At 42.2% G+C, this 16580-nt stretch overlaps 1 protein-coding gene across 15 annotated transcripts in view; it reads right to left on the bottom strand.

Annotated features, from left to right (window-relative positions):
• The window catches only part of SYNJ1 (synaptojanin 1), a 91299-nt gene that overhangs the window by 12739 nt on the left and 61980 nt on the right, over positions 1 to 16580 (bottom strand). For 7 of the 15 annotated variants that reach the window (XM_043593730.1, XM_043593718.1, XM_043593720.1 and 4 more), the window contains 6 exons: positions 12165 to 12243; positions 7960 to 8122; positions 4494 to 4703; positions 3226 to 3366; positions 2626 to 2664; positions 885 to 932 (listed from right to left, as the gene is read on the bottom strand). In XM_043593730.1, coding sequence (XP_043449665.1) covers positions 885 to 932; positions 2626 to 2664; positions 3226 to 3366; positions 4494 to 4703; positions 7960 to 8122; positions 12165 to 12243 — 680 coding nt within the window. The remainder of the gene's footprint in view (positions 1 to 884; positions 933 to 2625; positions 2665 to 3225; positions 3367 to 4493; positions 4704 to 7959; positions 8123 to 12164; positions 12244 to 16580) is intronic. The other 8 variants (XM_043593722.1, XM_043593727.1, XM_043593725.1 and 5 more) reach the window with 2 other exon arrangements.

Raw genomic sequence — 16580 nt, 5'->3', positions numbered from 1 at the left:
CACAGCATTTTCCAAGTTCTGCAAGGGGCTGCTAACAACACTGTTTCAGGGCTTCATGCTGTAGATACCATTATGGGTAAAGAAATCTTACAATGAGATGTTTTAGATTCCCACAACAAAATCCCATGATTAAGGTAGAAGGCAGGCATGTCTTACAAATAAGTATTTGCTTTACGGAGGACAGTGTTAATATGTGGTTCAAACTCACTAGAAAGGTAAGAAGAATGAAATGATATAAATCATTTTAGGGGCCAAAAGGAGTGTGTGTGTGGGAGGGGGGTCGGCTATTAAAGGTGGCATCTCAAATTTATTCTTTTTTAAAGGAAATTCAAGAGCAACTGTTATGTTAAATCCATCAGCCGTTTGATCACGAGAATCTTACTGAATGGCTTCTAGTCTTAGGTCTTTTAAGCAAATTTAGTTCAGCATTACTATGCAGAAAAAAATTTATGTTGTTTGAAATCATCCACAAAATACTTATTCTTGGACTAGAGTTAATAGGATTTAATTACGATTATTAATTTTTAAAACTTCAGAGTTGGTATAGTACATTTCTGACTTACTCTGAAAAGAATTTTGAAAGGCATTCTTCTTAAAATGCCATTGTACAGTAATTTCATATCCTAAGTAGGTACGACAATATATACAAAACAGAGTGCACAACAATGTTAAGAATTGGAGGGAAATTAAATGGGTCACCCGTTAGAAACTATCCACAACACAGAATGAAACGTGAAAAAGTACAAGGTTACACGGTGTAAGAGGAGGGGTGGGGAAGTTTACAGGCAGACCAAGGGCAGACTTAGTGTGCCTTGACGTGCTGGGGGGCTGACACTTGGAAGTGAGGTGAGAGGTCCATTTCTAGGGCGCAGAAGTCTTGTTACCTTCCGTCTCTCGCCTAGCTGCCCCAGGACTGGGAGGGGCTCCGACACCTTTTTAGAGAAAGAACAGAAGCTGTGTATTGTTCAGGGCCCAGGGCACACACCGAAAGGCAGGCACAAGACACAATTTCCTCCTCCAGCTGACTTTTGCAAAAAAAGGTTCTTTTACTGCCTAACATTTCTTCAAAGATATCGCTACAAACCAAAGCGACTTTAGATGCCTTGCCCAAAAACCCCAGTCCTCCCTTTCCTCAAACAGCCCAGAAAGGGGATGACAGTTTTCTTTTTATAACTGAGATTACTAGGGAATTTTAAAATATCTTCAAGAAAGCCTTTGCTTTACAGATCATCGTGTTACATTCACAGTTAAATCACTAATAAAAGCTCTAATGTTTGACAGGCAAAACGGGGAAACAAAATCAGCTTCAATTTCATTATAAATTTCTATGAGACTATATTAGTTTCTTAGAGGTTAGTTTTTGATGCATTATTTTAAGAAAACTCCAAAAGTACTATAATGACTTCCTCTAAGTTACTGCCTTAAAGGAGTTACTGGCTTATAGGGTTAAAAAAATAAATAAGCTGCAAACGTTGCCTATGAAACAATTATGAAAAGAAGCACTTTTTAAAAATTAAGCCAGATTTCTAAGTTTGATATAACTTTTTCACAAATCCATTTAAAAACTTATTTTCTGCAAGTTGTTTTCCTACTTAAAAGAAGAGGATAAATAGAACTTATAAAAATACAAATAAAGGCAGGAGTTTAAAATGGGGAAAATTAACGTTTTTTGTAAGCTGATGGAAAAATCATCATCCAGCAGTGTTCTGCGGAGACCGTCATGCTGAAATAATTGAGCTTTGTTTTCTATACAAAGTCCTTAAAACCTGCACACAAGCAAAGTCAGCCTGTGATAACACGACTTGGTCAGCATCGGCACCAGACGGCCAGAGTGGAAACAGAACAACCACACAAGTACAGTGAGCCTTAAAAATACTAACGGTACATTTGTAAAGGCTCTTCTGCAGAATTATGACAACCTGGCTCATCCTCTCCTGAGACGTAGATTAAATGCACTTGTCAAACCAGAGCTCCAGTGGAGTTTTGTGAGAAATTTTCACGTAAACCCAATCGAGTACACTTTCTTGAAGAGTGATCCATTTGTGAATAAAAACTTCCTTATTGAAAAAAATCATTATTGTGTTGAAAAAAAAGTGAAGCATCAACTTTTATGACAAGTTATGATAAAGCCATGAAAACTGAAGGATATGTTTCAGATAATTATAACTTTAAGTTGCATTCCTGGAAATTCTGCTCATCAGGTTTGCTAAGCTTCTAGAGAAGGAATGTACTAGATCATCACCAGTCAAATACTTGGGAAATGTTCTATATTTACTATACCTGAATTCCTTTTGAAATTAGTGTGATTTGGGGGAACTAAATCTTTGTCACCAAACTAACTATATTTATTAAGAAAAAGTGTACTGGTCCTTGATGAGTAATTCAACCATGTCTAGCTGGAAAATGGAAGCCTCTATTAGTTCTATTCATGAGTAAAACTGAACTCTAATCTTTTACTTAACAGGAATGTAATGAAAGTTTGGGGCCATTTTTAACTTGGAGTATAAATATCATTCACTTTGACTTTTATCAGACAAATCTGAAATGTCTTTTTAGTTACAGGGATAAAATTCCAAAACATGAATGAAGCGAGATGCATGTATTATGACAAATATAAATGGTTACCTCCAATTTCCTTTCTAGCAGGTGCAGGACTCCTAGCCCCTTAGAGTTCATAAGAAAATATGCAGCAGAAAGGAAATGACATTAAATAAAAAACTGAAACGTCAAAGATTTATTATAGTATTCATGATGTTAAATAACATGTAGGAACTACATCTTAGTATCTTGGTACTATAAAAAAGCTATTATTTAACGCAAATATTTCTCACAATTTAAATAGCAACACTATACTTACTTAAAAAGCGTATTTAGGCAAATACATAACACTTTATGGGAAATAAGTATATGTATGCCCTTCAGTTCTACTTATATATTTTACAGAAGTTAGCGCAACTGCATCAAATTAGCAAAAACAAAACATTTTGTGCACACCTGTAAGAAGGCAGCTAGAAAGCCCTATTACAGAAATCTAGCTGGGAAACACTCTTTTTACCTGTTCCGAGGGGCCTGCCATGTTCCTTAGAGAAAGGCTGAGGCAGTAGCAACAATGACAGAAAAATCATAAAATCTGGAAGCTAGAGGTTTTAAGCGTGCAAAACACCGTAAAATAGAACGGAGGAAGAGCGGAGATCTAGCCCGAATGGAAATCACGTGGTTTGTTACCTGAAGGTGGGGGTGGTCTCTGTGGGGGGGCGGGGCGCGTAGGAGGAGCCACCGGGCGGGGAGGAGGAGGCCGCTTGGGCTCTAAGGTCTGAGAATCTTTTTGCTGCAGCTGTGTTGCCGGCAGGGCGTCCATAGGAGAACCTGAACGAGTACAGCAGGTGAGAGCAGTGGGTGTGAGCGCAAAGGTATGGTACTTCCCAATACGTGTGAGAAATCCTCGATTTTGCTTACTTTCTCACTTTGTACTGTCATGTACGGACACGCATTTCTGGTATCAATAACCTAAGCAGTTCTGCCAGTAAATTCCCCACTGGTGCCATGGAAGCAATGGCGCCAGCTCCTGTGGACCAGCTGGCCGAGGCCCCAGGTGCTGAGAGCCGATTTACCAAGTGGCCCCATCAAGGCGGCACACAGTGTGGGCTGAAGGAAGTCATTTGCGGTCGGCTGGCCCCTACCGAGAAGGAAAAAGGAATCTCTTCTTTTCTCTAGACCTGAGCTTATCCTGAGTTTAACTAAAGAAGTCAGGCCTCTGAGAGCAGTATGGGAGAACTGGAGAAATCTATGAAATGGAAGACATTTTCTGGAGATGCTGGTGAGCATGGAATGGTGACTTAATCATGTGATGTAACAATTTCCAGAGACAGATATTCCAACTTTAGGAAGTAATGACTACAAATCTGAATTAAAAAAAAAATTTTTTGTCTCTTCTTAATTCATACTATAATATAGGTTACGTACAGATATATAGGTAAGCCCAGATAGTTATGAGTTCTTACTATAATGATAGAAAAACATTCGTTTTAAGACATGGATAAACCTAAGCACATAGAAAAAATGATTTCAGAAAAATTCTCATCAAGCGAAGTGATGATGAGTTTCCTTTCCATTTAGAGCTTACCATCTACAAAGTTTCCTCTTCTGTATGCACAGAAAACATGGTACAGATCCAAAGGCGACAGAGATTTGATCGTCTAAAATCAAATATATTGGGGCACCTGGGTGGCTCAGTCAGTTGAGAGTCTGACTTGAGCTCAGGTCATCATCCCACAGTTTGTGGGTTCAAGCCTGGCGTCAGGCTCTGTGCTGACAGCTCAGAGCCCAGAGCCTGCTTTGGATAGTGTCTCCTTCCCTCTCTGCCCCTCCCCTGCTCACACTCTGTCTGTCTCTCGCTCTCTCTCAAAAATAAACAAATATTTAAAAAAAATAATAAATAAATAAAATCAAATCAGCTAGGGAAGGTCCTACACAACTTTAAGGAAAATACACACTTTGTGAAGATGGATGCCCAGGTGTTCTTGATGGTGCCCGACTCGGTCTTATGGGAAGGGAAGGCACAGGACCCTCTGATATGGTTGGTGACTGGCAGGGACTGGTTCGGGGTGAAGAGCTCGGGGAAGTGCCGAGGCCAGAACTTGAGGACGGCTGGAGGTGCTGGGGAAGAATTTCTTCAACTTCAGCACTGTAGTCATCAACATCACCTAAGGACACAAGGTTATCAAAATGACCACCATTTCAACTTTCTCAGAGATGGTCTTCACCAATCCAGGTTTCAGGGGGTTCAAGACGCAAAATAAACACGTTCACATTATGACATCGCAGTGTGCACAGGTTAAGTATGTAGACACATATAAAAATTGGATGTGTGCGGAACCAGAAATAGTATCAACGCCCTTACAGAAAATGTAATTAAAGAGAAGCCTATGACCTCAGGGCATCAGGATGCCAGTGGTGACTGAGCGGGGTGACTCACAGCTTTCAATTCTCCGCTCAGCAGCCGGACCAGTAGACTGAAAGGTTTACCGCTCTCCTTTCGAACCTTCCTACGTGCCCTGTGGAACTGCTCCCTCCCCACTGCCCTCAACTCAGCTCCAGTGCTTACAGACGCACACCCTTCCCCCAGAGTCTCCTCACCACTCCTCCCCCTGGGCTCTCCCGGGCTCCCCCATCTCCCCTTGCCTCGAGGCTGGGAAGTACAGCCAGGGTGCCCCTGGCAACCTCATTCCAATTTCAGAACATTAACCTTCCAGTCCTGAACAAACTTCTCTGAGGCTATGCCAGCGGGAGCTTACGGAACACCCCGTATACCTCCTTGCTGTCATGATCTCCAACCTCCATCCTCCTGGTCACCTGAACCCGTTCACTGAGGACTAAGCAGAGAGCAGGATGGCAGTCGGGTCCCACCATCTTTCCGGGTGACATCAAAGTTCGCATCGGCGGTAACGCATGGACAACCTAAATGCCTTGGTCTTGTCCTTCCACTCTCCTCCGCTCAAACACACACAGCCCCTCACAGCGGCACCGCCTCCGAAATACGCTCCCGACACTTCATTCTGACCCTTAGCTCCCAGCCTTCCGGTTCTCGCTCTCAGTTACTCTTTCCTCTTGGGACTTCATCGGGATCCAGGCCTTTGGGCCCCCTCTACTTTCAGCCCCTGTCTGTCGGATTCTGCTCCTCTGAAGGTGACTTCACATTCCAGGGCACTTCACCTCCACCACCCCCGCGCCCCCCATGCACTGTTCTTTTGTCCCACCTGTCATTTGCACTGTCTAATCTCTCTGTGGCTGCACCTGGGCTGCTGCTGGTCACGTGGTGCTGACGGTTGCGGTGGCATTACATTTGCAGTCTTCAGCCTCCTCTGGGATCCCAAAGCTGCCTGGCAATTCCACGGTTTTGTGACTGGCTCCCGCCGAACTCCATCTCAGGAGCTTTATCTCGAAAACTTCTCGACTCTTCCCCAAACGGCGGGTTGCCCTAGGCCTGCAGATAGCCTCAACTTTTAACACTTCACAGAGGAAAGAGAAGTCTTAAGATGGGACCCCCGTCCCCTTCGACAACCTGCTGCCAAACTGGAGTCCAACCCCGTGGTTGCACTTAGGTCTTTGTGGGGGAAACAAAGGGGGTTCTGCCCCTCCCCCGTTTTCTCAGTGACCTGCGCCCCCACTCCTTCTGCCCTGATGGTCCCCAACACCATCAGCCCTTTCCATCAGCGCTAAGCATTCTCAAGCCTCTCTCCTTTCAAACAGCACCCCCTGGACCCCCGATCTCCCTGGAGCAACTGCCCTTTTCTCTCCGCCACCCCATCTTAGCTTCTTTAAAGAGCTGTCTCCAGACACTCTCTCCGCTTCTTCATCTTCTACCCACACCTCCATTTACCACCATCTGGCTTCATCACTGCACTGAAAGTACTCTCATGAGTGTCACCAACAGCCGCTTTCACTGTTATTAAATCCAAAGGGCGAGTTGTGGTCCCCGTTTCTCCTCCTCTCTCTGTGACACAGGACTCCACTGACTATGCCTCCTTTGTTACCATTTCTTGCCTTGATTTTTATGCCAACCTCTTGGGGCTTTGACATTTCTAGTTGTTTCTTCTCATTTTCTTTTTCCGAGCAGCTGCCTTCTGCCTGTCCTTGAAGTCTGAGTTTCTCTGCTCGTTCCCAGGACTGGTTTTCTCCCATCTCTATATAGACCTTCTGGCCAAGCTAATGACTAGCCATGGCTTTCACTGCCATTATAATTGCCCCGTGAGCCCAGGGCTCTCTGGAGCGCCAGACCCAGGTACCCACAGCCTACATGTGGGCCCAGCAGGCTCCAAAGGCACCTCAGTTTGACACGATCGAAACCAAATCCATGTCCCACCCCCACTGCCTCCCCTCCTGCTTTCTTTTCTCTCTGCTTACTCCCTCACGAGCATATTTATGGAAGAACTTTGAGCCTTTCCCCACTGTGGTCTTGCACATCCCTTCTTCCTGGTTTTCCCTCTCTACCTTCTCTCATCTAATTCTCACCCAGTCTTTAGATTCTCAACTTAAATTTCAAGTCCTCTGGGAAACCGTTCCCAACTTCCCAAATCCGGGTTGGGCAACTCTCCCGTGAACTCCCAGACTCGCTCGCCACTGCATCGCTGTCACGAGATTCTCGCTACCCGCTCACTTGTAACGCCACTAAGCTAGGAGTTCTGGAAGGGCAAGGCTGACATCTGTTGAATTTCCAGCACCCGGTGTGCACTTGGCACATAAAATGTAGGACATAAATGTGTGGACTAAGTCAACAAATGAATAGAGAAAAGGGAAAACTGGCATTGTCTCCTAAGGCGGTCAACTCTTAATGCGTTCTCTAGATGTACAGGGTCTCACAGTATGATAGACTGTCATTTTATAAACTAAGGCATGCATTTTAATGGAAAACATGCTAGAAAAATACAGCATATAGCATTAGAAAGCACCTACACTTCTTAATCACATTTAAGGAAACTATTGTCCAGATAACTGAACACTAAATTCGAGATGGCTACATTTATATGGGTCCGTTCAAATGCATGTGCTCCTAGCCGCCTTGAGAATCTTTCCTAAAATTGCTTTGAAATATACCTTCTTTTATCGTCATTATTTTTAACTCATTTCTGTTGTTAGAACACGCGCTTTGAAATTCTCCCTCTTTACCTTAACTGCAATTAGTGGTTGCAAACCACACACCAGAAATACCAATTGGTGCCCCTGTCGTACACGGACATGAACTAGCACTTGTAAAGATCTTATCCTTTCAATGGCAGAAGGGCAAATACGTTTGCAATTTGAAGTCCAGGTACCGGCAAACTACACGCAATACGACGCAAAACAAAATCTAACTGATGCTGCTCTGTGTGTTACAAGAAGACAGAGATGGGGACTGAGACTTCGCGGATGGGAAGGACACTTATCTAGAGGTGCAGAAGGAAATGCGTTCGATAAACAAACCTTCCATATCGAAATCTGCTGTGACCTCCGCATCTTCACCGAGCAGGGTAGAGCTTGTCGATGACGGCAACGGAACGTTAATTTTCTCTAAACTCATTTCTTCTTCCAGATTTTTGATCCAGTCTGGACTTTTTAAAGTAATAGTTATAGTCCGACCCAATAACTAGTTGGTAAGAAGAGATGTAAGATAAACATTCACTGGCATGAAAATTATCTTGGAAAACAAGTGACTGCTCTGGTTATACTATGCAACAGTATAGGCTTACTTCAGCTAGACTCAATTCAACGTACACCGTCTCACATATACTGAATTTTTAACTAGTATAAACATGCCCAGTTTCTCCTTTAAAAGCCTGTGTTGCTAAATCTAAGGTCTTCTTTTCTAGGATGCACGCAGAATCAGGTTTCCTTTGCTGTAAGTCAGTATCTTTCCCTGGCCAGATGTAAATTAACTGACAGTTTCGCTACATAGTTTCATACTTTCTTTGATATTCAGTGACTGTTCCCACCTGAAACAATTACAGAAGAGACAGACTGGCACTCCACCTTTCTTATAAATGTGAGTGCCTTTTAGACAAAAGTATAATCTAAAACACTCAAACACGTTATGATTAAGTCACACTGTCCTGCTGATGGATTCAAAAAATAGTTTCAAAACACTTGCAGACAGCCACAAGTCTCCTTGGTCAGGGGTGCCCGGGTGCTTCATTCTGTTGGGCGACCGGCTCTTGATTTTGGCTCAGGTCATGGTCTCACAGTTCATGAGTTCGAGCCCTGCGTCGGGCTCTGAGCTTACAGTGCGGAGCCTGCTTGGGATTCTCTCCCTCCCCCTCTCTGACCCTCCGCTTCGCATGCTCAGGCTCTGTCTCTCTCAATAAATAACTACGTACTAAAATTAAAAAAAAAAGACTCCCTGGTCAAACAGAGGCTGTGCACTAGAAAGCCATTTTCATTGAAAACCCATACCATGTAACTAATCTGCTTTCTAAAATGCAAGCTCTCAAAAAAAAAGGGGGGGGGGGAGGGGCGCCTGGGTCGCTCAGTCGGTTAAACATCCGACTTCGGCTCAGGTCATGATCTCACGGTTTGTGAGTTCAAGCCCCACATCTGGCTCTGTGCTGATGGCTCCGAGCCTGGAGCCTGCTTCGGATTCTATGTCTCCCTCTCTCTCTGCCCTTCCGCCGCTCGTGCTCTCTCTCTCCAAAATAAATAAAAATTAAAAAAAAAATGCAAGCTCTCTCCCACAGTTTCAACTTTCCTCATTTAAAGAGCTTCTGGAGCATATAAAATAAGTGAACTTTTCTGGTATTTTCAAATGAACTGTGTAGCTGTGACCGACATGCTGTGAAGACAGCTGGCACCTTTGTGGGTACAGATCTTCCTTGGCCCAAAGTGCTATCGACATGAGAATTCCTTGAAGGCACAGGATGGAGACATTGAAAGCTGCTGGCCTGAATGCTACAGTGGTTTTTAACAGTAATTTAGTGTCCACACTAAGCTTTGAAGTCAGCCTTCTAAGAAACTAGTAATCCTTTCTTTACTTGCTTATCAGCCTAAATCAATTCCATTCCAGAACTTGGCAACAGGCTTCACAGGTCTTTAAAGAACACGCTCAAGAAGGTCATCCTGTGGGTTGGCCCCCACTTAAGCTAGCTACTTTTTCTAGATTCTTCCCTGGAATGGAAGAGCTCTTATGGGACTCCATCCTAAAGATTTCAGGTTGAAATAATGTTATTAGCAAAGGCAACAGACAAGAGAGTTGAAAATATCTAGCTTTCAAAAGGACAAATTAAATATTATTACGCACTTTCCACAAACATCGTTTTTACAGAATTTTCAAAATAGTTTTGGGGAGCTAAGAGTGGGTACTTTCTAAGAATGTAACAAAGATAACTAGACTTGAGGGTGAGGGACAGGGCTGAAGAAGAGGGGAAAATATAAAACAGAGAGGGACAAAAGAAATACTCAGCAAAGGAGCAAGCTGACAAAGAAGGTCAAATTCAGAATTGCTCTTAAATATTTATACCCTTAAGGGACGAGGACACGCTTTTGAAGAGACCAAAGCTAGAGTTAAATTTAAAACTCAATAATTTCCATACAGTTAGGACAACAAAGTTACAAGACGGACAGGAACATCTGCAGCATACACAGAAAGGGACTGAAATTTTAACGCCAAGGGAGATCTTATACACCAGGGAAAAATGGGCTAGGGACATACGCAATTCATTGAGAAAGTACTGATGACCACTAAATTAAGCAGCGATCAGAATCTTAATGGGAATGACATACTACTGGTTTTTCAGACTGTCAAAGTTAGACATGACCCAGTATCGATTAGGATGCAGACGGTGGGTAATCCGAGGCATAACAGAATTAGATCTACTCCTTCTGAAGCGCAATTAGGCAGCAAGCGTCAGATTGTAACACTGCCTATATTCTCTGACACAGCAAATTTACATTTAGGAATTTATCCTCAGGGAAGGAATAACAGGATAGGCACACAAAGTTATAGTGTACACAGGGCTTCCCTGGAATGCTGGTTTTGCTAATTAAAAGTTGGAAACAATCTGCTATTAATAAGAGTTTGTTAAATAAATTTATGTATTTGTCCATGCAACAAAATTAATGGAAAGAGTAAAAGTGACATTATTTGCTCATAAAGAAAAACGCCCGTGATACAGTCTCAAGTGAAGAGGTAGTAAGAAAACAGTATTTATAACACGATCTCATTTGTGCTTGTATATGCATGTATGTGTGTACACATATATCCCACTTGTGTTGATACATACACATATGTATATATAATCTCATTGGTTTTAATATATATGCATAGAGGAAGGTGAGGAGAAATTATTTTGCAATAGTAGGATTAGTGTTCTTCATTATTTCTTCCTTTATGCTTTTTTTTCTTTACCATTTATTCAGTTTTTGAGAGACAGAGAGAGACAGGGAGTAAGTGGGGGAGGGGCAGAGAGAGAGGGAGACACAGAATCGGAAGCAGGCTCCAGGTTCTGAGCTGTCAGCACAGAGCCCGACACGGGGCTTGAACCCACCAACTGTGAGATCGTGACCTGAGACGAAGTCGGACGCTCAACTGACTGAGCCATCCAGGCGCCCTTCCTTTATACTTTTCTGTATTTCATGATTTACTTTTGCTTGAGTGTATTACTATTACATTCAGGAAAAACAAGCAAATAGAACCCTATAAAACCTATTTCAAAAGTAATGTATAGGGGCGCCTGGGTGGCACAGTCGGTTAAGCGTCCGACTTCAGCCAGGTCACGATCTCGCGGCCCGTGAGTTCGAGCCCCGCGTCAGGCTCTGGGCTGATGGCTCGGAGCCTGGAGCCTGTTTCCGATTCTGTGTCTCCCTCTCTCTCTGCCCCTCCCCCGTTCATGCTCTGTCTCAAAAAAAAAAAAAAAAAAAAAAAAAGTAATGTATATGTGGAAATTTTTTTCTCCAAGGAAGTTGAAATAATGCGACAGAAGAGGAAGCACAGGGAAGTCCTTATGAGTGGCCCACTGTTGGAGAAATTAGGCCCGGATTTTAGTCTATCCTGTCTAGTGATCGCATACTTAGAAACAGGATGTGTCTAAAAGCGTTCAGAAAAAACTGAAAGATACAGCACTTTATGGAAATAAAACTATTCCGGGCCAAATTGATGTAAATTTCCTCCATCAGTAACATGTTAAGTCACAGGTCAGGAATACCTATTTAAAAATTTCTAAAATATCTTGGTGGGATGGATTTGTTATCTATGGGAATTATTTTACCTACACCTGAAAAAGGTATCTGGGTACCATGATCCAAGCCAAGAAAACAAGTTCTTAGGAATAAAGAGTACCTTCCTCCCTTGTTTTCTTATAAATAAGGCATTTTCTTCATTCGATAGAAATCTTTCCTACTATGAATGAGCCAGAATATCTATTCCACTTAACAAAATTTCTATATAATAAAAACCAAGTTGGGTGGTAAACACATTTTCTTCTTAGTCTGTTACCAATTGTTAGTGTCTTTAGGGAGGACCAAAATCATTCCAAGCTGGTCAGAAACCTAGTCTAAATAATAAATATTAAAGCACACCATAAGGTCTTCTATAGTTCTGCACTGGAAATACATCTAGATAATCCTGCTGCATGGCTATAAAATTATAATCTTTGGATACAGAATTTCAAAGTGGCTTACAATCAACAAATGCTACGTACCTCTTTACCATTTAGGTTCAGAACACTCAAGGCAGAGCTTCCCTCCAAAAATGTAACCCACATTTTGTCTTCTACAAATCTTCAAGAAAGAGAAACATAAACAACAAAAAATAATTAATACCTTAGATATAATTAGTCCAACAACCAGCCCATTGACTATTGATTAACAAAGGCCTATGGAGGCCAGGAAGTAAAACACAACAGGGAGAGCAGTAGAGCCACTGGTGGCCTGGAGAGGGCACTCTGCCTCTCAAAGCTTTCAAATTCAAATTTCTTTCAAATACCATGCTAATAAAACAGCCTGTCAGAAGAAGGGCCCTGTGGCCCTCCATTTGTGATCCTGCTAATCTAATCCTTCATTTCACTCACAAGGCAAAAAGGGCCAGAGGTTAAAAGTGGCTTCTTCAAAGCCACTCTACAACGAGACTCCGTTACAGGGCTAGAATACAAATTTCCTGACCCCAGAGTCCAGCACCATGTATTTTCAAGGTCTCCATGACATCTCTGAAGCAAATTTCCTTTGACCAAGAAAGAAGATGGGGAGTTGTCATTAAAATTCACATATCTGATTGGCCCCAGAGGGCCTTAGGGTATTATGGTCCTTGTCTTTATGCAGGGGACAGCCATTTACTCTCTTGGGACTTCAATGGCCTTTGCTATGACTCTAAGTTTGCAATTTTGAAATAAGAAGCCCCCAAAAAGAAAAAAACTAAAAGGACATTAGAGTAAGTTCTGAATTAAGACGATCACTGACATGTAATAATGTTATCGCACAAAAAAGAGTAAAACAAAAACATTATCAGTCTTATTTATAGAAACAATTTTACACATTGGACTACTCCCCGATTATACAAATCAAGATCAGAAATTCCTGCAGATTTTTCAAAGATGAGGGGAAAATATGTGCACGTACACACGTGCGTGCATGCACACACAAGCTAGGATTCAAAGGCATGGCTTATGGATATTAAGAGGAAGAGGCTAAAAAGAGAAATAGGAACAAGTACTTTACCCTGTTTAAATCAGAGGCCTGATTTCTACAGATTTCTACAATCACCCAAATATGACCACGATAAGTGACTCAATTTCTTTGGCATGTTAAGTTACTAAGCTGCAAGATGCCACCATTTGAAAGACACAGAACATCATTCCTATCTAAATACTATGAAGGGGATCTTTTTCATACTGTTGGCAATGGAGAAGATCTCTCCTCCAAAGGTTAAAATCACTACTATAAGGTTGCGCTTATGCGGCACTAGTCCCCCCGACTCCAAACATTTACAATAGCCCCCCCTCTTCCTTATCCATGGAAGATACATTCCAAGACCCCCAAAGGATGTCTGCAACTGCAGATTGTACCAAACCCTATCCATACTGTTTTTTCCTCTACCTACATACCTACAATAAAGTTTAACTTATAAATCAGGCACAGTGAGAAATTAACAACATGAATAAAATAGAACAATCGTAACAAAATACTGTAATAAGAGTTATGTGAATGTGGTCTCTCTCTCAAAATATCTTATCGTACTGTCCTCACCCTTTATCTTGTGAGGATGGGAGATGATAAAATGCCTGCGTGATGAGATGAAGTGAGGTGAGTGATGTAGGCACTGTCGTGTAACATGAGGCTACTAGTGACCTTCTGATGCTACATCAGGAGGAGGGTCATCTGCCTCCAGACCACAGCTGACCTCAGGTAACCGAAACCATGGATGGGGGGGGGGGGGCAGTCTACTGTGTTTGTTTTTTGATAGTGGTACCAAAGCATTTGTGGTCATATGGCAGTGCTAATTTCTTGATCCTACCCTTAATTAGCAATGTGTTCCTTATGGATGTTTAACTTAACAAGAGATTTTGGTTTTAATATCCATGTATATATAATATCCATGTGTGTGTATATATATGTGTGTGTGTATATATATATATGTATGTATATATGTATATATACATGCACACACACACATATGTATATGTAGGTCTTTGAGAAGCTGCATTTTCTTCCTATTTTCACCCACTAGGGTAAAAACTTCTAGATTTTCCCCCCAATTAATATAAATACCTAAATTTGTCCTATTCACATTTCCAGGGAATGTCTTATTTACATATAAAGGACTTCAGTCACTCCTAAACCATAGTCTTATTCTAGAACAAAAGGTAATGATCAATTTAGCCTTACTGGCAACAGTAGTCCTCTCCTTGTTTACTTCCATTGTCTGCTTTTTCTATTCTAATAGAAATAGAAATAGAAAATAATTTGGTTGCCTGAAGGTGTGTGACAACCAGAATATTCCACCTGTGGAGGCATGCATGGTTTTATAATGTTAGGGTAATACCTTGTTTTGTTACCAATACTTTTTCTAAAGATGACAAGCACTTTGGGGAAAGCTCCTGGCTCCAATTTAACACCAAGTTCCTTCAAGACTGTTTTTTCTTTAATGTTAATTGATTTCTGACAGAGAGGGAGACAGAGCATGAGCGGGGGAGGGGCAGAGAGTGAGGAAGACACAGAATCCGAAGCAGGCTCCAGGCTCCCAGCTGTCAGCATAGAGCTGGACAAAGGGCTCAAACTCAGACCGTGAGATCATGACCTGAGCCGAAGTCGGATGCTCAACTGACTGAGCCACCCAGACGCCCCGCTTCAAGACTGAATTATAAAGACAGGTCCTTTTCCTGTCTCAGAGTCCTTCACCCTTTATTCTCTCTAGCCCAGTTCCATAATTTGCATTTGCTCACGAGGACACTTACCTGCTCCTAGGCTGCCCACATCAGGCTCCTGGTAACTTGGCTTTCTATACTTGGCCAAGCTTTCTGTCATCTGTAAACCTGGAGATTTCACTATATACTTCCGAATGCCTTAGGATTTTAGAAATTTTTTTGTTTTGTTTTAAAGCTTTGGGGTAGATCTTTGTTAGAAGATCTGAGGGAAATATAAATGCAATTTCTTCTGTATCTGCTCACTTACTCTCTGAAAGGACTCCAGGTTTCTTCCGCATGCTTCTTGCTCTACAGAAGCACACTATCTTCAATCTGTGGACTAGGCCACCCAGTACAGAGATGTGTCCACCAAATATCTACAAAACATACCTAACTGAGTAGATGCAAAGCACAGAAAGGAGTCAAGTCCCTTCCATATGAAATTCAAACACACGCAGTCTTTCAGAACGGCTGGACACTTGGAAAAGAACATGTTTTTTAAACAAGGGAAGAAGCATCTGGTTCTGCAAAAGGCAGATGGGTAAGTCAATAACAGAAACGAAGACTGGACTGGATGACTCCTGACTGATCTGATTGTGCTGCCTTCTCTGTTAGTTGGAAATCAAATGTACTTAAAATTACTCAAAACATCAAATTTCTTAAACTAAGCGAGGAAAAGTCACTCTGCTTTACTCCTAACTCTCCTTAAAAAAATAAAACGGTGTGGGGCGCCTGGGTGGCTCAGTCAGTGGGGCATCCGCCATTGGCTCAGGTCATGATCTCACGGTTTGTGGGTTTGAGCCCTGCGTCGGGCTCTGTGCTGACAGCTCAGCCTGGAGCCTGCTTCTGATTCTGTGTCTCCCTGTCTGTCTGTTCCACCCCTGGCTCATTCTCATTCTCATTCTCTTTCTCTCTCTCAAAAATAAGTAAACATTGAAAAATATATATATATATATATAAAATAAAACAGTGATCACAGCTTCATTTTGTCATAGGGCTTTGTTATACATTGTATGATATATATAACCACACCTAAATGTGCACATATTTAAAAAAAAATTTTTTTAGGGGCACATGGGTGGCTCAGTCGGTTAAGCGTCGGACTTCGGCTCAGGTCATGATCTCGCGGTCTGTGAGTTCAAGCCCCGCATCAGGCTCTGGGCTGACAGCTCAGAGCTTGGAGCCTGTTTCGGATTCTGTGTCTCCCTCTCTCTCTGACCCTCTCCTGCTCATGCTCTGTCTCTCTCTGTCTCAAAAATAAATAAATGTTTAAAAAAAATTTTTTTTAATGTTTATTCAGTTTTGAGAGACACAGAGAGACAGAGTGTGAATGGGGAAAGGGAAGAGAGAGAGGGAGACACAGAATTTGAAGCAGGATCCAGGCTCTGAGCTGTCAGCACGGAGCCCGATGCGGGGCTCGAACTCACCAACTGTGAGATCATGACCTGAGCCGATGTCAGACGCTTAACCGACTAAGCCACCCAGGCGTCCCAAAGTGCACATATTTTTTGTTCATCAATTGTTCATAAAGACTTTCACTATTCAGCTTTAAACTCTATAAACGTAATTCAGTTTCAAAACCTATGAACTCTTTGAAATAACATTTCTATAGTATGACTTTCCTGTAATTTGGAAATAAAAATACAGTTGACCCTCAGACAACACAGTTTTGAACTGCACAGGTCACCTTATACATGGATTTTTCTCGACACAGTACAG

Source organism: Prionailurus bengalensis, chromosome C2, assembly GCF_016509475.1.
Source record: "Prionailurus bengalensis isolate Pbe53 chromosome C2, Fcat_Pben_1.1_paternal_pri, whole genome shotgun sequence".
Taxonomy (NCBI): Eukaryota; Metazoa; Chordata; class Mammalia; order Carnivora; family Felidae; genus Prionailurus; species Prionailurus bengalensis.
This window is presented reverse-complemented; position numbering and strand designations above follow the sequence as displayed.